The 22,691-nt window shown below is 36.2% G+C and overlaps 1 protein-coding gene across 2 annotated transcripts in view; it reads right to left on the bottom strand.

Annotated features, from left to right (window-relative positions):
- Window positions 1-3,383: 3,383 nt before the first annotated feature.
- Window positions 3,384-22,691, bottom strand: part of LOC112208053 (deleted in azoospermia protein 4) — a 50,212-nt gene continuing 30,904 nt past the window's right edge. Inside the window, exons 11-16 of one of the 2 annotated variants that reach the window (XM_063805065.1) lie at window positions 19,474-19,545; window positions 17,080-17,151; window positions 14,709-14,780; window positions 13,936-13,970; window positions 9,263-9,361; window positions 3,384-5,316 (exon numbers count right to left, since the gene is read on the bottom strand). In XM_063805065.1, the coding sequence (XP_063661135.1) occupies window positions 9,298-9,361; window positions 13,936-13,970; window positions 14,709-14,780; window positions 17,080-17,151; window positions 19,474-19,545 (315 nt within the window). In that variant the 3' untranslated portion in view covers window positions 3,384-5,316; window positions 9,263-9,297. The remainder of the gene's footprint in view (window positions 5,317-9,262; window positions 9,362-13,935; window positions 13,971-14,708; window positions 14,781-17,079; window positions 17,152-19,473; window positions 19,546-22,691) is intronic. The other variant, XM_054677299.2, reaches the window with a different exon arrangement.

A 22,691-nucleotide genomic window follows, 5' to 3' on the forward strand; every position in this document is an offset into this window, starting at 1 on the left:
TATTATCATTCTTGCTTAAAGGTGTTAAGAGGTATTAGTTAATTCCACAGCAGGAAAAGGAGCAATGACAGGCCATACTTTTCTAAAAACCATGGGTAATACTATTTGCAAAGTGTGTCAAGTGAAGTCAAAGGCATAGTTCTTCACTCCAGGAGGCAAACACAGTGTCTCTGTCCCCAGGATATCCACTCTGCCCCTTCCCACTCGAGCCTAGTCCCTCACCCTTGGCTTGCCTGCTCTTGGCCTTGGAATCCAGCTTTGCCTCTGTAGTCACTCCCTCCTGTCACCGATTTCCGGCCACAAGTCTTGGTTTTCAAACTTCCTATTCAATCTATTTCAGCCCATTCATGAGTCACTCTTGCCTGTGGACAGCTGGCATTCCCAGGCACGGGCTTGGCCGGGAAAGATGAATTCAGTGAATTAAGCCAACGGAATCCTTTATGAAAGTCATAATTGACCTGACAGGGCTGTTTCTATCCTAAATCCAGGGGTAGCTTGAGATGATATAATGAGAGCTCCCCAACTGAGGCCGTATTTCTCAAAGTATGTTACAGTGGTCAGAATCACCTGGGCACATGTTAAAAATGCAGATTACTGGGCCCATCCAGAGCATTAGAATAAGAGCATCTGAGAATGGGGCCCAGGATTTGGCTTCTGAAAAGCACCCCTTATGATAGCTCTGATGCTCTTTGACTTCCCTGTAAAATTGGTATCTTGAGGAAACGTGCCCTATCGAATACTGCACTGATCTTAACATGGACACAACTTTGGATGGTGAGCCTATCGGTTTGTCAAAGACCCATCACCAACCAAAATGATGAGCAACAACCAAGTCATGTTCAGGGAAAAAAGAAAAAAAAAAAAAGTGCAGGTCACGCTTTCCTCAATATAGTGGGTTTACTGCTTAAACACTGTTCAGATTTTACTCACAGTGAAGCTGCTCCAACACCAGGTAGGGGATCAGCATAGGTAAAAACAAGGAGAAAAATGTCCTCTGCCTTTTAAATTACCTCTCTCCATTCTTATGGGCCTAGTCAGATTTATGGAGGGTGTGAAGGAGGCGGGAAGAGTCCTATCAAAAATTTTAAACAAATGTACAAGGGCAGAGGGGACACGTCCACTTAAACAGCTGGCCTGGCTGTATCATTATCAACTGCCTTTCTTCTGGAGTTTCATCTAAGATTGAGCCAGAATGGAGTGTGTCTCTATCCATGTTATTTTGGGCAAAGACAATAGATGTGATTAGAACCTTAGTGTATTTTTGTTATTCTATAAAAAGATCTGATTGAGGGTTATGAAACCTCCAATTTTCCAAAGTGCTTAACATGTTACTATTGCTTCAAATTTATAAGGAGTGTTCATGACCTGAATATCCCAGTCATGCAAGTATTTGTTCTATTGTTAAAGACCTAGTGAACCGGTATCTTGAAGTTTCATGTGGAAAAGACCTAGTGAACCGGCATCTTGAAGTTTCATGTGGAATTCCTGGCATGCAGCATTAATGAAGGTGCACCTACAAAGCCTTGTCTTGGGAAAACGAACTACAGACTTAACTAGAGAACTGTTTCAGACCAGTTAAAAATGTAAAATACAGCGACCATAGAGTTTAATTGTACAGTGGTAGTTTCAACTTCTGTACCAAGAGAAAAAAAATTTTTTTTTTTTTTTTTTTTTTTTTGCGTTTACTTAGGATTGGCCCACAGCTACAGCCATACTGGACAGATGTTTTTAACTCTAAATGCAATGTTGAATTGTCTTATTATTTCTTTGCTATGCAGATTATCTTGCATGAGCATTCAAAAACATGTTTACAGTTTGAACTTCTTCTGTCTATTGTTTTCTACTACAAAATGTACTGTCTACAGATGGAAAGTTCTGTCTTTGATGAGTGGCAAGGAATTGCTCACAACAATCAGTTACATACAGAGACATACTACACATGTTGGGAAGGGATAGATTACACTTATCAAAATATGTACAGGAGCAATCCTTATCTAGGGATTCCAAATGATCACACTCAATAGCTGGCCCATTCACAAGACTTGGTCAATGTAAAATACTGCTACTTTTTTCTGCCTTATGTTTCCCCACTTTCTCTATTGGCATCTTTGTGAAAGTAAGGTGGCACGCTGCCTTATCGTTGCTGCTCCTCATTACCCTCAACTGACAGCAAGGAAAGCAGGCAAGGCGATTAAGCAATGTGGCAGCCCATTTTTATCAGTTTACCTTTAAAAAAAAGCCAAGAAAAATTTAGTGAAGAGGGGGCTAGAGGTGCTTTATAACGAGAGGGAAGTGCTGTGGAGCATTTATTTTTAAGAGTCAATGACTTCCTTGCCAGACAGGTACTACCAATTCTGAAGTTATTTTGAATTAAAGGTAATCTGATTTTAGAAAAAGAAAAAACCAACACGCAGAATACACTTATGGAGGTGACCAACCTTTTTAGAGCTGCTTGATTTCACCATAACTTGAACTTTTTACAAAAAAGTGCTTAACTGTTATTTTTCAATTCCAAAGATTTTTGTGGTAATAATTTAATAGGAAACTAGAAACAAGCTGGTGTAAAGCAACTATCTTAACCCATATGTAGTCTAGTTTTGGGGTCTGAAAATACTGAAAACCTACTAGCTTGATCAGCTAGAACCAAATATTCTGGATAATCGTTAGTATGTACGTAACCATAAATATATGCATATATAGACACATATGTATACATATATACACATAGGCACATAAAAGAATTACTATTTTTTTGCCTATTATTGGACACTAAACATCACAATTTAATCTTTGGTGATGCAGAAAGCACTGTTTGCTATCCTGCGTATCCTTGGAGTCAACTTTCTGGTTATGAATCAGCAAGCTTACTAACTAATGAAATACAAGAGGGTCTGAGGAGTTTCCTCTCCACTGGACTCAGCTTATAGAACTGAGTACTAACACTAAAGCTAGAAGAAGCGGTACTGATTTTTTTTTTTTTTTTTTTTATGGTATCCACAGGAAGTACCTGCAATATAAAAAATTTAAGCTCCCTTAAGCAACTGCAATACCCCGAAATAAATGATCTAGAGACTAGGCCCAAAGTGTACAGTAGACAAAATGCTTCATAGGGTCCAAAATGTGAGGGACCTTAGCCGTGAGATAGCAGAGTCGGATGTGTTCATCAGCATTCCTACTCTGCACTGCTGTTGATGCACCTCTTAAACTTATCTTTGTACCTACATTTGCTTTTATGGGCTAACTCAGACAGATTAGTAAATTGAACTTTATACTTCTGCATTTTAAGAATCTAAAGCTTGTTATACGAACTTAAACCTTGTTACACAGTTCCCACGCAACTCCCCACCATTTTACATTATTACATCAGAAAGCCAAAAAACACATTTGAAGAAAAAAAGTTTATTTTTATTCATTTATGCAAAGACAGTATCAGCAATAGGTAGTAGGAACATTTTTCTCAGTTTAGAATTAATTTTCCATTTTGAAAGGGACTTAATATCTTCTTTACCTTACTCTATTAAATACTTCACTCCAACAAAGACAAAAATTTATTCCCTTACTTTTCCTTAAGGTCATATCGGAATAATTAGAATTAACTCTTTAGAATATAGGTATCATTTATAGAAATCTGGAGATTTAATCACAGAATGATGCATGTCAGAATGTTAAAAGCCCTAAAAAAACTATGGATAATTTTTTAATAGACAAATTCATGGTGCTTTCAATTTCTGAGGTGTAATAAGGCCCTCTTGGGAATTCTAAAGTTTAAAGACTCTATCCTTCGGATTCAGAATGAAAATTTTGAGAAATCATAGACCCCAGTGGGCAATAGTAATATGGCCCATAGTAACGACATTAACTTAGAGTCGCCACGTTTTAGGGAAGAAGCCATTGAAAGAAGGGCCAGAAAGCCACTTTAAACACATGTCCATGGCAGATCAAATGATACTGATACAAATGTTTCCCTTAGAAAGGTATTATATCCCATTGCTACCATTCCACGGCTTGGCCTTTGAACTGCTCATACAGCTACTTCCATTCTTTATACCACCAGTTCTAAGAGCAAACCTCCTGAAAGACTAGTAAAAGAGGCTGGGAAAACAAGACTGTGAGTATAGCAAAAGGGCTCTGGTGCTCTAGCTGTGTGGTCACAATATAAAATGAGGACACTACCTAATCTAGAAACAACATTAACTTTAACTCTAGCAGATTCTTAAGATATACTTACTAAACAACTTTCGTGATTTAGAAATATCAAAACTACCTATTTTGCCTCTTCTGGACATATTTTATTTTACAAAAGGAAATATAACAGGCTAAAAAACAAAAATAAAAATCTATTTATAGCAAGTAACTAATACTTCAATGTTTTTATAAAAACAATTCCTTTCAGATACTCTGACTGACCTTTGAGTGACATAAAAAAGCTGCAGCATTCTTTAATACCAGTATTTTGCAAATTTCACATACAGCCATTAAGTTTAGCATTTCAAGGAACAATTTTTCTTATAAAAAAGAAGAATGGTAACTCATTGAGAAGGTTATATACCCCGTAAAGTTTAGTTTGTCTTGGATCCTTTAAAAAATTAGGCCCAGAATTTTAGTTATCCCAACTACTATCCCAATCAAATTGGACATACATATGTGGATTCTAGATAAAAGATAAAATACTTTGAATAAACATTATGACTCACTGATTGGACTGTTTGCTTAGAATCTGTTTTACTGGGTTTGGATAAGACTTCAATAAAGCTAACTATACATTGAGTTCCACTGATTAAAAATGCAGTTTTAAAAATTCTGCTTTTGAGGTAAATTTCTAGATAAATCATAAATGCAAAGCTCAATACTGAAATATTGTACTGTTCACAGGTACTTCTTGGAGAAGTGAAATGCTTGTGTTCAGACTATCAAAATTCTTAGCTTTCAAATCAGGTTTTAAAAACTTTTTTGAAAATCAGTATTTGCTTTTAAACACTTAAAATCCAAGTTTCAATTTTTTAAAAATCCTTGCAGATAAATCTTAACATTCTTTCAGTCGCGATTATTTGTTACTTTAAACTATATATTAAACACAGAACCAGGTTCTAAATAAACATCTAATGAAGAACAGTTTCAGTGTTAAGATAAAAATAGAGAGTCTAATAATACAAGTTATACCCAGTGTGATTTACCAAAATTCAGAATTTCTGTAATAGTGGAAAACTTTTAGCTTAATATTCAAAACCAGCAACTTCCCATGAAACTAGATAGCTGAGAGGATCCAACAGATTTAAATACTGCCAAACTTCTTCTAAAGCGATGCACTCTTTTACCCTGGAAAAGACAGAAATAGTCCTTTTATTTTACTGAAAATTTCTGATGACTACTATGGATCTGAAAGTTGTCAAAACTTAAACCATTTGTTTTGGGTTTAAACATTATAAATAATGAGGAAAAAAGATGATTCTTTTCAGGAAGCATATTTGAACACTGGGATAACAAATGTACCAAGATGGCTAGTTTTATTAAACAGTTAAAAAAAGAAATCAATAATTAAATAAAACAAATTCCAGTAAACTGAGAAATAAAAGGACTTAAACTCAGTATCATTTTATGTACTTCTTAGTTAATAATTTTGCAGTAATGTCCCAAAGACAGCTGGTAGAAAATGTAATTGTAAAGAATACTTTTTTCACTAATTGAACTGCATTTAATACCAACTACAGCTTGCGAACAGCTCTCCAATCTGAAATTTCATGTTTTTAGATTAAAATATGTAAGTTTTGGCATTTGAAGAACATATCATTAACCTGTGAAGACATATCATTCTTTAGAAAGGAAGATAAAACTTTAAAATACATGCAAAACTTTCTTTTCACTCTATGTTGCCTGCAGATGTGCAGAGAGAAGTGAGAGGTCTTACAAGGAGGAATGGGAATGAGTGAAACGAGTAATAACATTTCCTTTTCTACAAAGCTGTGCCCTTTTTTTAAGACTTCAGTTTCATTTTCATATAAACAAAAGTGGCTTCTGGAAGTTACCTCATCTGTCAAAAGAGTGATAATCAATTTAGGTTAAAATCTAGAAAACTGGTCACCAACATGTATCTTCAGAGGTCATGTAGGAAACAAGATTGTGAAAGGGCTAGATAACTAAGACAATGAAGAGAAATCGGCTATGGAAATTGTAAATACATTCAAAAATATCTCAGGCATTCTAATTCAATATAACAACGTACAGTCAATTAAAATAGGTCTAAATGTCAGACAACTGCAGGATGCCAACTTCTGATTCCTCTCCCAAATAAGCAGAAAACTCTGGAAGTTTCAAAGCGAGTCTTTTGTCTACCACCAGGTGAGAACTCAAGTTTAAAAAAATATTTTCTGGGCTGGACATGGTGGCATACGCCTGTAATCCCAGCACTTTGGGAGGCTGAGGCAGGAGGATCACTTGAGCCCAGGAGTTCAAGACGAGCCAGGGCAATATAGTAAGATTCTCTCTTAAAAAAAAATCTTTTGGCTGGGCACGGTGGCTCACACCTGTAATCCCAGCAATTTGGGAGGCCGAGGCGGGCAGATCACAAGGTCAGGAGATCGAGACCATCCTGGCTAACACGATGAAACCCCATCTCTACTAAAAACACAAAAAGTTAGCTGGGCGTGGTGGCGGGCACCTGTAGTCCCAGCCACTCAGGAGGCTGAGGCAGGAGAATGGCATGAACCTGGGAGGCAGAACTTGCAGTGAGCCAAGATCGCACCACTGCACTCCAACCTGGGTGACACAGTGGGACTCTGTCTCAAAAAAAAAAAAAAAAATTTCTTTTTAACTAGCTAAGTGTGGTGGTGCATGTCTGTCGTCCTATTTGGGACGCTGAGGCAGAAGGATCCCTTGAGTGCAGGAGTTTGAGGTTGTAGTAAGCTGTGATTGCGACACTGCACTCCAGCCTGGATGACCAAATGAGGTCACCGCAAAAAAAAAAAAAAAAGAAACAAAAGACTATCTTCTGCTTTGAAAATCACTTAAGTACTACTGTAGACACCAATGTAATCAGAATTTTGGGCAAGATAAGCTGATGTACAATTCCAGTTCTTTCTTTTCTAAATTGTACTATCTATGTAGAATGAAGCAACAAGAGAACAAATGTCAAATTTAAATATATTTACTCCATGTTGCAAAGATGTTAAGAACTTAATTCTGCTATCTGGCTCTACTCTTCTACATTATACAGAAGATTCATAATATAACCCTTTAAAAAGGCTTAGGCTTCATCCCATATCCATTCACAGACAAAAAAAAAGCTAGTTCTGTTGTAAGACACAAAGTGATGGTTAAACATTTTCTTTTGAATGTAAAGTGTGTAGCCAGTTTTGACAAATCTGGCAGTTCCACTAAAGGTTAAATATGACTTAGCAATTCCATTCCCAAGTATATACGCAAGAGAGGTAAGCACGTATGTCCACACAATAACTTGTACATGAATGTTCACAGCATTAGTTATAACAGCTAAAAAGTGGAAATAATCCAAATGTCTTTAACAGACGAATGCATAAACAGAATAAGGTAATATCTACAAATAAAAAGAAATGATTAAGTTCTGATACGTGCTAGAATATTGATGAACCTTACAAAGATTATGCTGAGTGAAAAAATCCAGTCACAAAATGCCACATCATTATGTATGATTCCATACACAAGAAATCTCCAGGACAGGAAAATCCTTAGAGGAAAAAAGTAAATTAGTGTTTGCCTAGGGATACACACAAGTTCCAGGAAAATAGCAGGTGACTGCTAAGGTACGGGGGTGATTTTTGAGGTGATTTAAATATTCTAAAATTGATTGTGGACATGGTTGCACAACTTTGAATATATGAAAAAACAGTGAAGTGCACATTTTAAATACATAAATTGTATTACTGGTATTATTTTAATAAAATTGCTATTTAAAGAACACCTTCCCTTTATTAACCATAATATTTTTCTCCCACCGGACTGACCAAGTTAGTTCTTTTTCGTATTTATAGACTTAGAACCACAGGGACCCAGAAACCTTTAGTCCTGTACCTTCTCATTTTAGACTTGTAAGAATTAGAGCCTTAATAAAAGATTTATCTATCCAACATGGACAGAAAGTGGGATCAGAAGTCAGAGCTTTCTGGAATTCAACTAGCCACATTCTCTTCCACTTCACCAACTCTGAATCAACCTCTCTTTCTACTCAACTTTTTACTGCTTCATTTTACCCCTTTTCTCCCTTCACACTGTTCAGGTGTATCATCTGAGTAAATCATTTCTTTTCTTCTCTTTAGTCCAATATGCATGTATTAAGTTCTATTTTTTTTTTTTTTTTTTTGAGACAAGGTCTCTCACTCTGTTGCCCAGGCTGGACTACAATGGCACAATCATGGCTCAGTGCAGCCTCAACTTCCCAGGCTCAAGCGATCCTCCTGCCTCAGACTCCTCTGGAGTAGTTGGCACTACAGGCATGTACCATCACAACTGGCTGATTTTTGTATTTTTTTTGTAGAGATGGTGTTTTGCCTTGTTACCCAGGGTGGCCTCGAACTCCTGAGCTCAAGCAATCCACCCACCTCAGCCCCCCAAAGTGTTGGGATTACAGGCGTGAGCCTCTGCACCCAGCCAAGATCTTCTTTCTGTATCTAAAATTTTCTTTTACTATTTGGTCAAGGTAGTCAACTAACTCTCTTCTCTAGTAAACCCTTTCAATTACAAATTTCTGCTGCAGGATTCTTCCCTAAATTTGACTACATTATATCAAGGCTCGGCAGCAGAAAATATACTGCCAGGTAAAACCCACACTGGTTTACTGGGTTACAGTCAAATGCCAACAGTTCAATTAAATGTTCTAGGCCGGGCACGGTGGCTCATGCCTGTAATCCCAGCACTTTGGGAGGCTGAGGCAGGTGGATCACGAGGTCAGGAGATCAAGACCATCCTGGCTAACACGGTGAAACCCCGTCTCTACTAAAAATACAAAAAATTAGCTGGGCGTGGTGGTGGGCGCCTGTAGTCCCAGCTACTCGGAAGGCTGAGGCAGGAGAATGGCGTTAAGTAAACCTGGGAGGTGGAGCTTGCAGTGAGCCTAGATGGGGCCACTCACTGCACTCCAGCCTGGGCGACAGAGGAGACTCCATCTCAAAACAAAAAAAAAAAGAAAAAAAATTCCTCTAAGAAAGCCCAAAATACATGTGCCACAAGGAAAACAGCTAACTTGAGAGGGAACAAGTGTGCTTTTTAATTATGCATGCCATTCCTTTCATACCTTGAAGCAGTCATCTTGAGTAACAACGGAATTTATCAGTCTCTTCTCTGGATTAAACAGACAAGATACCACCATTTGTAAGCTTCGGTCCACAGATTTCTGAAACACAGAAGTTTTCAGTAATGTAAAGACAACTCTTTCTTTCACTCACTCTTAATAAGGGTGTGTTTTGGTTTTTCCTTTGAAGGTTTAATGAACATATCAGTTTATTTCTAAAGAAATGCAAAAATGCTAAAAGAGGCTGGGAGCAGTGGCTCACATCTGTAATCCCAGCACTTTAGGAGGCCGAGGACGACGCATCACCTGATATCAGGAGTTCAAGACTATCCTGGCCAACATGGCGAAACCCCTTCTCCACTAAAAAATACAAAAATTAACTGGGTGACGGGTGCCTGTAATTCCACCTATTCGGGAGGCTGAGGCAGGGAGAATTACTGGAACCTAGGAAACAGAAGTTGCAGTGAGCCGAGATCACACCACTGCACTTCCAGCCTGGGCGACACCGCAAGACCCTGTCTCAAAAAAAAAAAAAAAAAAGAAATTCATAAAAATGTGATTCATAATTCCTGCCACATATCCTCAGTATGTAAGTTTTCTGACAAATTGAAGAATTATTTTAGAACCTTAGCGATAGAATACTGGTTTAAAAAGCTGAATTTGTTAAATCCCTAAGTGAATTCCAATGTTTCAAGAACAAATACTCAGAACAAAACTGGACAATTATACTGTAAGAGTTATGTTTTCATATTTATTCACATTTTAAAATCCAATATCAAATCAAGGAATTTACACAGCAATGGGACTTCTTGGGTATTATACATATTACCAGCACATCAACTACTTCCACACTCCCACCTGTCTAACAGAACATATGTGACGCAAGAGTGACAGTACTGTTATTACAGAAATTTGCACTAATGATAAAAAAAAGAAACAACCCTGTCTATTTCAGTATTTGAATAATTACTACTGACTTCACCACTGTTGGAAACTTCTGCCACATATAATGTTACGGAGAGAATGCTTATTTAAATATTTTTCACTGCTTAAGATCAAAACTGTTGTAAAAGAAAAGGGACATACAATTCATACTAATTCTTCTTTTGAGTAGAATTCTAGAGGAAACCCTCCCATAGCATTCTGCCAAATCATATTAATACAGTATTTATTAAAGAATGGCTTTTTAAAATTAGTGAAACTGAAATACAGGAAAGGACTTGCTGAATCAGAAACTTTAGGTATATACTGAAAATTTGGGGTATCTGAAATTTCAACAACCTTTACATTAACTGCTGAGTATCAGTCCATTATTTAAGCTCCATGATTTATGGCTAACATTTTTAAATTTGGGCAAAAATGTTTGCTTCTCAAAAAAAGTTATTCAAACTAGAAAAAAATATGAAATATATACTGTAAAAAAAAATTCAAAATTAGATGTTTGCCTTTTGTGGGCCATTTCCAGAGGGTGGGGTAGCTTCATGAATTCAGCATTCATTTAGCACAACATCACCTCCTGTATCAACTTCACTACAGTGACAGTTAAGAGCTGAATAAGCCTATATTTAAAATAATGAAAGTGTAATTAAACAGATAATACAGATACGTTTAAAAGCTACTTATTTATTCCTCAAAAAGGTGAGCTGGTATCAAAAGTTTCAATGTAGGTTGTGTTGAAATTCAATTGTGTTACTTCAGAAACCTTGTTTTAAACGAAAAGTTGAAATGCATTAAGGCAGCCTTTTGTTTTAAAACGTCTTCCAGGTATCAACATAATCAGAGGTAGAAGGATTCTAAGAAACAAATGTAGTTAAGGGAGTGTTTTGAGAATTTTAACACTTACTATATCCTTCAAATATCCAATCGTGATGTAAGACAGCAGCTCTGTTGTATTAGAGGTAATACTCTTGTTTTATTCCTATTCCTCTTTAAGAGTAATTAATAGCAAAACATTTCGGTTTCTCTTCAACAAATGTTTTATGGCTAGTAAAGCCAGAGGCATATTCTAGGCAGATACATGCTAATTCTAAAGCCAGTTAATACCGCCATTCCTGGATTATATAATCTATCAACAAGTAACTGAACACTTATCATTATGTGGACCAGCCACTGTTTCAGCACACAAAAATGTGAGAGACAAAAAGGCACTGTTGCTCTCATGGGAGTTTATAATTGGGTTAAAAATAAAATAACAAAACATAAAACATTAATATAAAGAACCATTTAAAAATATCTATAGGCATATATGGCATAGAAAAAAAGTCAAGAAAGATGAGGAAGTATACGTTTCACTAATTCACTTTACTCCATAACCTCTTTTGCTCCCCAACAGGCCATGGTGGTAGCACCTTAAAAAAATAAAAAGAAGGAAACCAAAACTATTAAAATATTCCTACACATTTTCAAAAACTCATGAGATACACAATATTGAAGCACTTATCATGCTGGCTCATTTGTTATTAAAGTGAAACAAACAGAGTAAAAAAAAAAGAAGTACTTTATGTTTCTAATCCCTGATGTTCTTGTTACTTTTATACATAAAACCTCGCCATGTTCCCAATTTTCTGGAGTTGGCATTGTGGAAATCTCAAGGATACTAGTTTTTTCAATTTATTACTTATCACCATAGATATGATTATGGGTCACAGATGTAGTCATATCTATGAAAAGAGGCCCAGAGAACTACTATCATGAAGCAGCAAGCTAAAATAAAAATATAATTGGAATTCTGTGCTCTAAGAATGGGATGATAAAAAGACGAAAAAGATGAAAAAATACATGCTGAAATATAGAAGGGGACAACGAATCTCAGAAAACTGTTTTACAGAAAAGTTATTGCTAAGTATATCCCTGTCAAAATGTTAATTCATTACTTCTAAATAATACAGAGGGCTTCATTCTAGACCATTGCAAGTGTTTTCCTAAATTTTAGGTACATTTCACTAGTTTAAAATGACACACTATTCAGGAAATTCATATAAACAAGTTAAAGGCTTCAATAATATCTGAAAACAAATCATTTTACTCCCTCTTCAATTACCTGATAATTATATACAGGCAACTGACACCCAGTGGTGACCTGACCTGGTGAATTTGGATAAGTAGGATATGTCTGAAAGTAAGTTTACAGAAAGAATGAATATGGTAAAACATCTTTTTAAATTAGAAAAAAATATTATTCCCAAAATAAAAAAAATGAAAAACTAAAATATTTATTAATTTTCCGTATAAAACAATGCAGAATTCTAAATGAATGAATGACTTTAGGAAGAAATAAATATTCTCTGTCAAGTGCTAAGCCCCTTTGGGTGGGGTGGGGGAACACACAAATGACAAAGTAGTGACTATTTCACCAGGCAAAGTTCACCTTACTGACACTGTGTACTTATGCCCACCCAGAAGTTGTTTCTTACACTGCTGATAAGGCTCCATTAAGACAGATCTCAATGTAAGTTAACTTAATACATTTGCTATTTCTTTGTCAATATACTTCCAGATAGTTTTGTGTTTGACAATATTACAGGGTAATATGTAGTTCTCCTACAGATGTTATGTTTTTTTTCTGTACTTCATTTTGAAAAACTAAGGGCAGTGTACAATCCAAAAGTGGAGAAGGACAGTACAATGTCTTATATGTTTCGATAAATACTTACTGTTTGAAAACATATAGGAAGCAGCATACATGAATACACCCAAATTCAGTAATGGCTCACCGTAAATGTTAGAAACAAGTAGGGCTTTGTCTCTAGCCATTGTTCAGAGAAGAAAAAAGAAGAAGAGGTATATCCTACACATTTCAAGTACACAGAAAATGTCAATAAATGAGAGACACTGAAGAACTATTTCCCTACTATTTTGTTACTTTATTTTCCATCAAAGAAAATGTCTTTTAAACTCACACATAAATAAAACGGACTAAGAAGAAAATAGACGTTATTTATCACCAATAAGTGATAGAGTATGTCAAATCCTACTGTAAATATCAAAGTAATCAGGATCAGAGAAATTACATGCCAGAAATTCACAGGATTTATAGGTACAGTAAAATAGGTCAGAAATCTATACATTCCAGACTGAGAATATATCCCAAAGTCAGCAGTTTATATGAGGAGTCACCTGGAAATCATTGCAAGTAAAGAAGAGCTAGATTAATCGCTATCCTTAAAGAATAAACTAGGCAGAAACATTAGAACAGCTGCTTTCAAATGTTTTCAGAACTAGGTATAATGGGGGAAAGAAGTTCAGGTATTTTAGAGGTAATACTCTTTTTTTATTCCTATTCTTATTTAAGAGTAATTAACAGCAAAACATTTCTGTTTCTCTTCAACAAATTTTTTGTGGCTGGTAAAGCCAGAGGCAGACCCTACGCAGATACATGCTAATTCTAAAGTAACATTAATACTATCTTTCTTAGATTACACAGTCTATCAACAAGTAACTGAACACTTATTATGTGGACCAGCCACTCTTTGAGCACACAAAAACCTGAGAGAGAAAAAGGCACTGTTGCACCCATGGGAGATTGTAACTGGGTTAAAAAGAAAGTAACAAAATGTAACACATTAATATAAAGAATCATTTAAAAATATTTATAAGGCATAAATGATATGGAAAATAATCCAGAAAGAACAGAAGTACATGGTAGGCTAATTCACTTTACCAGAGGTACAACCTACCTCCTTTGCTCCCCAACAGGCCACTGCGGTGGCATCTTAAAAAAAAACAGGAAAACAAAATTATTCAAATATTCATAAACATTTTCAAAAACAAATGATATATAAAATATTGAAGTACCTATGCTGGCTCCTTTGTTATTATAATAAAAGAAACACAATGGAAAAAAGAAGTACTTCATGGTTCTAATTCCTGACATTCTTGTTGTTACTTCCACATACAAATACGAAACCACACCTTTTCCCCAATTTTTGGATTTGGCATTGTGGAAATCTCAAAGATGTTACTACTTTGAACTTATTATGCTACATATGATTATTGGTCATAGAGTCCTCTCTACTATGAAAAGAGAACCAGACAACAATTGTCGGGAAACAGCCTACTAAATGAAACTATAATTTGAATTATGTGCTCTAAGAATTGGGTAGTAATTTTATTTACTCTATATCCCTAAAAATTCATGAAAGTCATTCTGGAGCTTTCATTCAGCTATTTGACAGCAAAGATGAAAACTATATCCTGAAATATAGAAGGGTCAAATCTCAGAAAACTGTTCTACAGAAAAGTTATTGACAAGTATATTCCTGTCAAAATATTACTTCATTACTTCTAAATAAGACAGAGGTCTTCATTCTACACTAATTCTAAGTGTTTCCTTAAATATTAGGTACACTTCACTAGTTTAAAATGACCAACTATTCAGGAAATTTGTATAAACAAGTTAAAGGCCTCAATAATACCTGAAAGCAAATCATTTCATTCCTTCTTACATTACCTGGTAATTGTATACATGGAACTGATATCCAGTGGTGACCTGAACTGCTGAATTTGGATAAGCAGGAAATGCCTGAAAAGAAAGGTGGCAGAAAAAAAAGAATATGGTAAACCATTTTTTAAAATTAGAAAGAAATATCATTCCCAATGTAACAAAAATATTAAAAACGTTAAAATATCATTTTTCTACATACAACAATGCAGAATTCTAAATGAATGACTGACTTTATGATGAAAGAAATAGTCTATGTCATGTGCCACACTTTGGGTGTGAAGGGGGAACAAATGACAAAAGAACTGACTATTTCACCAAAGTTTACCTTATACTGTGTACTTATTCACACCCAGAAATTATTTCTTACACCGGTGATAAGGCTCCATTAAGACAGATTGCAATGTAAGTTAAATTTATACATTTGCTAGTTCAATGTCAGAATATTTCTAGACTGTTTTGTATCAGACAATATTAAAGGGTAATATGTAGTTCTATAGATATTAGTGCTATCTCTGTACTTCATTCCAAAAAACTAAGTGCAGTCTACAATCCAATACTGGAGAAGAGAAAGTATAATGTCTTATATGTTTCAATGAATTCTTATTGTTTGAAAACATACACGTAGCAGCATACATGAACATGCCCAGATTCAGTAATGCCGCACAGTAAATGACAGAAACAAGTAGGGCTTTTTTTCCAGCCATTGTTGAGAGATGGAAAAAGAAGAGGTATACCACACATCTTTCAAGTACATGGAAAACATCAACAAATTAGAGACACTGCAGAACTATTTCACTATTATTTTGTTACTTCATTTTCCGTCAAGAAAATGTATTTAAAGCTAACACATAAATGAAACGAACTAACAAGAATATAAACGTCCTTTATCAACATTAAGTGATGGAGTATGTCAAAACCTACTTTAAATATCAATGTAACCAAGATCAGAGAAATTAGATGCCAGAAGCTCACGGGATTTATATACATACTAAACCACATCAGAAATCTACCCATTCCAGAACCAGAATATATCCAGAAGTCAGCAATTTATATGAGGAGGCATCTGGAAATCATTTCAAATAAAGGATAGCTGGATGAACTGTTAAACTTACCAAAGAATAAAGTAGGCAGACACATAAGGAGAGCTGCTTTCATTCACTTTAGGTACTGGTTATAAGGGGGAAAGCAGCTCTGGTGATTTGGAGGTAATACTCTCGTTTACTCCTATTCTTATTTAAGCGTAATTAACAGCAAAGCATTTCTGTCTCTCTTCTACAAATTTTCTATTGCTGGTAATTCCAGCGGCAGAATCTACGCAGATACATGCTAATTCAAAAGCCACGTGAATACTACCTTTCTTTGATTATATAGTCTATCATTAAGTGGACCTGCCATTGCTTAAGCAAATAAAAACCTCAGGGCAAAAAAGGCACTGTTGCTCCCATGGGAGTTTATAATCGGGTTAACAAGAAAGCAAAAAAATAAAATAAAACATTGATAGAAAAATCACTTAAAAATATTAATAGGCATATACGACGTGGAAAAAAACCAAGAATGAACAGGAAGTCTATGTTTGGCTAATTCACTTAACATCAAGGAAAACATAATCCCTTTGCTCCCCAACAGGCCCCTATGGTGGCATCTTAAAAAAAAAAGGAAACCAAAACTATTAAAATATTCCTACACATTTTCAAAAACACATGAGAAACACAATATTGAAGTACTTATCCTGCTGTCTCCTTCTTTATTATAATACAAGTAACAGAAAGGAAAACTTGAGTACTTTATGTTTCTAGTCCATGACATTCTTGTTACTTTTATATTAGAAACTTCACCTTTCTGCAAATTTTCAGGGGTTCGCAATGTGGAAACCTCAAAGATACTAGCTCTTTCAGTTTATTACCATAGATATAATTATTGGGCATAGATATACTTGTATCTATGAAAAGAGATCCAGAGAATTACTATCCTGAAACAGCCAGCTAAAATGAAAATATAATTGGAATTCTGTGCTCTGAAAAGTGGATCATAATTTTATTTCACTCTATCTCCGTAAGAAAATTCATGAGAGTCAGTTTGGATGTTTCATTCAGCTATTTGACAGTAAAGATGAAAACTACATCCAGAAATGAAGAAGGGGACACCAAATCTCAGAAATCTGTTCTACAGAAAAGTTATTGCCAAGTTTATTCCTGTCAAAATATTACTTCATAACTTCTAAATAAGACAGAGGTCTTCATTCTACACTAAGTCTTTCCTTAAATTTTAGGTACACTTCACTAGTTTAAAATGACCAACTATTCAGGAAATTTGTATAAACAAGTTAAAGGCCTCAATAATACCTGAAAGCAAATCATTTTACTCCCTCTTACATTACCTGATAATTGTACACAGCCAACTGATAGCCAGTGGTGACCTGAACTGGTGAATTTGGACAAGCAGGAAATGCCTGAAAAGAAAGGTTGCAGAAAAAAATGAATATGGTAAAACATTTTTTTAAAATTAGAAAAAAATATAATTCCCAACATAACAAAAATATTTAAAAAGGTAAAATGTCATTTTTCTACATACAACGATGCAGAATTCTAAATGAATGACTGACTTTATGAAGAAAGGAAGATTCTATGTCAAGCGCTACACTTTGGGTGTGAATGGGAACAAATGACTAAAGAATTGATGATTTCACCAAAGTTTACCTTATACTGTGTACTTATTCACACCCAGAAGTTATTTCTTACACTGGTGATAAGGCTCCATTAGGACAGATTGCAATGTAAGTTAAATAAATATATTTGCTATTTCCCTGTCACAATATTTCTAGACTCTTTGGTATCAGACAATATTATAGGACAATATGCAGTTCCACAGATGTTATGGCTTTGTCTGTACTTCATTCCGAAAAACTCAGTGCAGTCTATGATCCAATAGTGGAGAAGAGAAAGTATAATGTCTTATATGTTTCAATAAATTCTTATTGTTTGAAAACATACAGGTAGCAGCATACATGACTACCCCCAGATTCAGTAATGCCTCACAGTAAATGACAGAAATAACTAGGGCTTTTTTTCTAGCCATTCTTCAGAGAAGGAATAAAAGAGGTTATACCGTACATGTTTCAAGTACACGGAAAACATCAAAAAATTAGAGACACTGCAGAACGATTTCATTATTATTTTGTTACATCATTTTCCATCAAAGAAAATGTCTTTTAAGCTAACACATAAATAAAACGAACTAAGAAGAATATAAACGTCCTTTATCAACATTAAGTGATGGAGTATGTCAAACCCTACTTTAAATATCAATGTAACCACAATCAGAGAAATTACATGCCAGAAGCTCACGGGATTTACATATATATATAATAAACATATCAGAAATCTACCCATTCCCGAACCAGAAGATATCCAGAAGTCAGCAATTTATATGAGGAGGCATCTGGAAATCATTTCAAATAAAGGATAGCTAGATGAACTGCTAAACTTACTGAAGAATAAAGTAGGCAGACACATAAGGAGAGCTGCTTTCATTCACTTTAGGAACTGGTTATAAGGGGGAAAGCAGCTCGGGTGATTTGCAGCTAATCCTCTGGTTTACTCCTATTCTTATTTAAGCGTCATTAACAGCAAAGCATTTCCCTTTCTCTTCTATAAATATTCTATTGTTGGTAAAGCCAGAGGCAGATTCTATGCAGATACATGCTAATTCTAAAGTCACATGAACACTACCTTTCTTTGATTATATAGTCTATCATTATGTGGACCTGCCATTGCTTAAACACATAAAAACCTGAGGGCAAAAAAGGCACTCTTGCTCCCATGGGAGTTTATAATCGGGTTAACAAGAAAGTAACAAAGACAAAAACAAAAACATTAATATAAAGAATCACTTAAAAATATTTATAGGCACTTATGACATGGAAAAAAAATCAAGAATGAACAGGAAGTCTATGTTTGGCTAATTCACTTAACGTCAAGGAAAATATAATCCCTTTGCTCCCCAACAGGCCCCTATGGTCGCATCTTAAAAAAAAAAAAAAAAAAGGAAACCCAAACCATTAAAGTATTCCTACACATTTTCAAAAACACATGAGAAACACAATATTGAAGTACTTATCCTGCTGTCTCCTTTTTTATTATAATACAAGTAACAGAAAGGAAAACTTGAGTACTTTATGTTTCTAGACCATGACATTCTTGTTACTTTTATATTTGAAACTTCACCTTTCTCCAAATTTTCGGGAGTTGGCAATGTGGAAACCTCAAAGATACTAGCTCTTTCAGTTAATTACCATAGACATAATTATGTGTCATAGATATACTTGTATCTGTGAAAAGAGACCCAGAGAATTACTATCGTGAAACAGCCAGTTAAAATGAAAATATAATTGGAATTCTGTGCTCTGAAAAGTGGGTCATAATTTTATTTCACTCTATCTCCATAAGAAAATTCATGAAAGTCAGTTTGGATGTTTCATTCAGTTATTTGACAGTAAAGATGAAAACTACATCCAGAAATGAAGAAGGGGACACCAAATCTCAGAAATCTGTTCTACAGAAAAGTTATTCCAAAGTATATTCCTGTCAAAATACGACTTCGTTACTTCTAAATAAGACAGAGGTCTTCATTCTACACTAATTCTAAGTGTTTCCTTAAATTTTAGGTACACTTCACTAGTTTAAAATGACCAACTATTCCGGAAATTTGTATAAACAAGTTGAAGGCCCCAATAATACCTGAAAGCAAATAATTTTACTCCTTCTTACATTACCTGATAATTATATACAGGCAACTGATATCCAGTGGTGACCTGAAATGGTGAACTTGGATAAGCAGGAAATGCCTGAAAAGAAAGGTTGGCAGAAAAAAATGAATATGGTAAACCACTTTTTAAAATTACAAAGAAATATAATTCCCAATATAACAACAATATTACAGAAGGGAAAATATCGTTTTTCTACATACAACAATGCAGAATTCCAAATGAATGACTGATTTATGAAGAAAGAAAGATTCCATGTCAAGTGCTACACTTTGGGTGTGAAGGGGGGAGAAATGACAAAAGAATTGATGACTTCACCAAAGTTTACCTTATACTGTGTACTTATTCACACCCAGAAGTTATTTCTTACACTGGTGATAAGGCTCCATTAAGACAGATTGCAATGTAAGTTAAATTAATACATTTGCTATTTCCCTGTCAGAATATTTCTAGACTGTTTTTTATCAGACAATATTATAGGACAATGTGTAGTTGTACACACGTTATGGCTTTGTCTGTACTTCATTCTGGAAAACTAAGTGCAGTCTATAATCCAATACTGGAGAAGAGAAAGTATAATGTCTTATATGTTTCAATGAATTCTTATTGTTTGAAAACATACACGTAGCAGCATACATGAATGTGCCCAGATTCAGTAATGCCTCACAGTAAATGACAGAAATAACTAGGGCTTTTTTTCTAGCCATTCTTCAGAGAAGGAATAAAAGAGGTATACCGTACGTGTTTCAAGTACACGGAAAACATCAAAAAATTAGACACTGCAGAACGATTTCATTATTATTTTGTTACTTCATTTTCCATCAGAGAAAATGTCTTTTAAGCTAACACATAAATGAAACGAACTCAGAAGAATATAAACGTCCTTTATCAACATTAAGTGATGGAGTATGTCAAAACCTACTTTAAATATCAATGTAACCAAGATCAGAGAAATTAGATGCCAGAAGCTCACGGGATTTATACATATACTAAAGGACATCAGAAATCTACCCATTCCCGAACCAGAATATATCCAGAAGTCAGCAATTTATATGAGGAGGCATCTGGAAATCACTTCAAATAAAGGGTAGCTAGATGAACTGTTAAACTTACTGAAGAATGAAGTAGGCAGACACATAAGGAGAGCTGCTTTCATTCACTTTAGGAACTGGTTATAAGGGGGAAAGCAGCTCTGGTGCTTTCGAGGTAATACTCTCGTTTACTCCTATTCTTATTTAAGCGCAATTAACAGCAAAGCATTTCTGTCTCTCTTCTACAAATTTTCTATTGCTGGTAAAGCCAGAGGCAGAATCTACCCATATGCATGCTAATTCCAAAGCCACATGAATACTACCTTTCTTTGATTATACAGTCTATCATTAAGTGGACCTGCCATTGCTTAAGCAAATAAAAACCTGAGGGCAAAAAAAGGCACTGTTGCTGCCGTGGGAGTTTATAATCCGGTTAACAAGAAAGTGAAAAAATAAAATAAAACATTAATATAAAAATCACTTTAAAATATTTATAGGCATATACGACGTGGAAAAAAATGAGGAATGAACAGGAACTGTATGTTTGGCTAATTCACTTAACGTCAAGGACAACATAATCCCTTTGCTCCCCAACAGTCCCCTATGGTGGCATCTTAAAAAAAAAAAAAAAAGCGGGGGGAGGAGCCAAGATAGCCGAATAGGAACAGCTCCAGTCTACAGCTCCCAGCTTGAGCGACGCAGAAGAGGGGTGATTTCTGCATTTCCATCTGAGGTACCGGGTTCATCTCACTAGGGAGTGCCAGACAGTGGGCGCAGGTCAGTGGGTGCACGCACCGTGTGCGAGCCGAAGCAGAGCGAGGCATTGCCTCACTTGGGAAGCGCAAGGGGTCAGGGAGTTCCCTTCTGAGTCAAAGAAAGGGGTGACGGATGGCACCTGGGAAATCCTGTCACTCCCACCCGAATACTGCGCTTTTCCGATGGGCTTAAAAAACGGCACACCACGAGATTATATCCCACACCTGGCTCGGAGGGTCCTACGCCCACGGAGTCTCGCTGATTGCTAGCACAGCAGTCTGAGATCAAACTGCAAGGCGGCAGCGAGGCTGGGGGAGGGGCGCCCCCCCATTGCCCCAGCTTGATTAGGTAAACAAAGCCTCAGGGAAGCTCCAACTGGGTGGAGCCCACCACAGCTCAAGGAGGCCTACCTGCCTCTGTAGGCTCCACCTCTAGGGGCAGGGCACAGACAAACAAAAAGACAGCAGTAACCTCTGCAGACTTAAATGTCCCTGTCTGAGAGCTTTGAAGAGAGCAGTGGTTCTCCCAGCACGCAGCTGGAGATCTGAGAACGGGCAGACTGCCTCCTCAAGTGGGTCCCTGATCCCTGACCCCCGAGCAGCCTAACTGGGAGGCACCCCCCAGCAGGGGCACACTGACACCTCACACGGCAGGGTATTCCAACAGACCTGCAGCTGAGGGTCCTGTCTGTTAGAAGGAAAACTAACAAACAGAAAGGACATCCACACCAAAAACCCATCTGTACATCACCATCATCAAAGACCAAAAGTAGATAAAACCACAAAGAGGGGGAAAAAACAGAGCAGAAAAACTGGAAACTCTAAAACGCAGAGCGCCTCTCCTCCTCCAAAGGAACGCAGTTCCTCACCAGCAACGGAACAAAGCTGGATGGAGAATGACTTTGACAAGCTGAGAGAAGAAGGCTTCAGACGATCAAATTACTCTGAGCTACGGGAGGACATTCAAACCAAAGTCAAAGAAGTTGAAAACTTTGAAAAAAATTTAGAAGAATGTATAACTAGAATAACCAATACAGAGAAGTGCTTAAAGGAGCTGATGGAGCTGAAAACCAAGGCTCGAGAACTACGTGAAGAATGCAGAAGCCTCAGGAGCCGATGCGATCAACTGGAAGAAAGGGTATCAGCAATGGAAGATGAAATGAATGAAACGAAGCGAGAAGGGAAGTTTGGAGAAAAAAGAATAAAAAGAAATGAGCAAAGCCTCCAAGAAATATGGGACTATGTGAAAAGACCAAATCCACGTCTGCTTGGTGTACCTGAAAGTGATGGGGAGAATGGAACCAAGCTGGAAAACACTCTGCAGGATATTATCCAGGAGAACTTCCCCAATCTAGCAAGGCAGGCCAACGTTCAGATTCAGGAAATACAGAGAACGCCACAAAGATACTCCTCGAGAAGAGCAACTCCAAGACACATAATT

Source organism: Pan troglodytes, chromosome Y (genome assembly GCF_028858775.2).
Source record: "Pan troglodytes isolate AG18354 chromosome Y, NHGRI_mPanTro3-v2.0_pri, whole genome shotgun sequence".
Classification (NCBI taxonomy): domain Eukaryota; kingdom Metazoa; phylum Chordata; class Mammalia; order Primates; family Hominidae; genus Pan; species Pan troglodytes.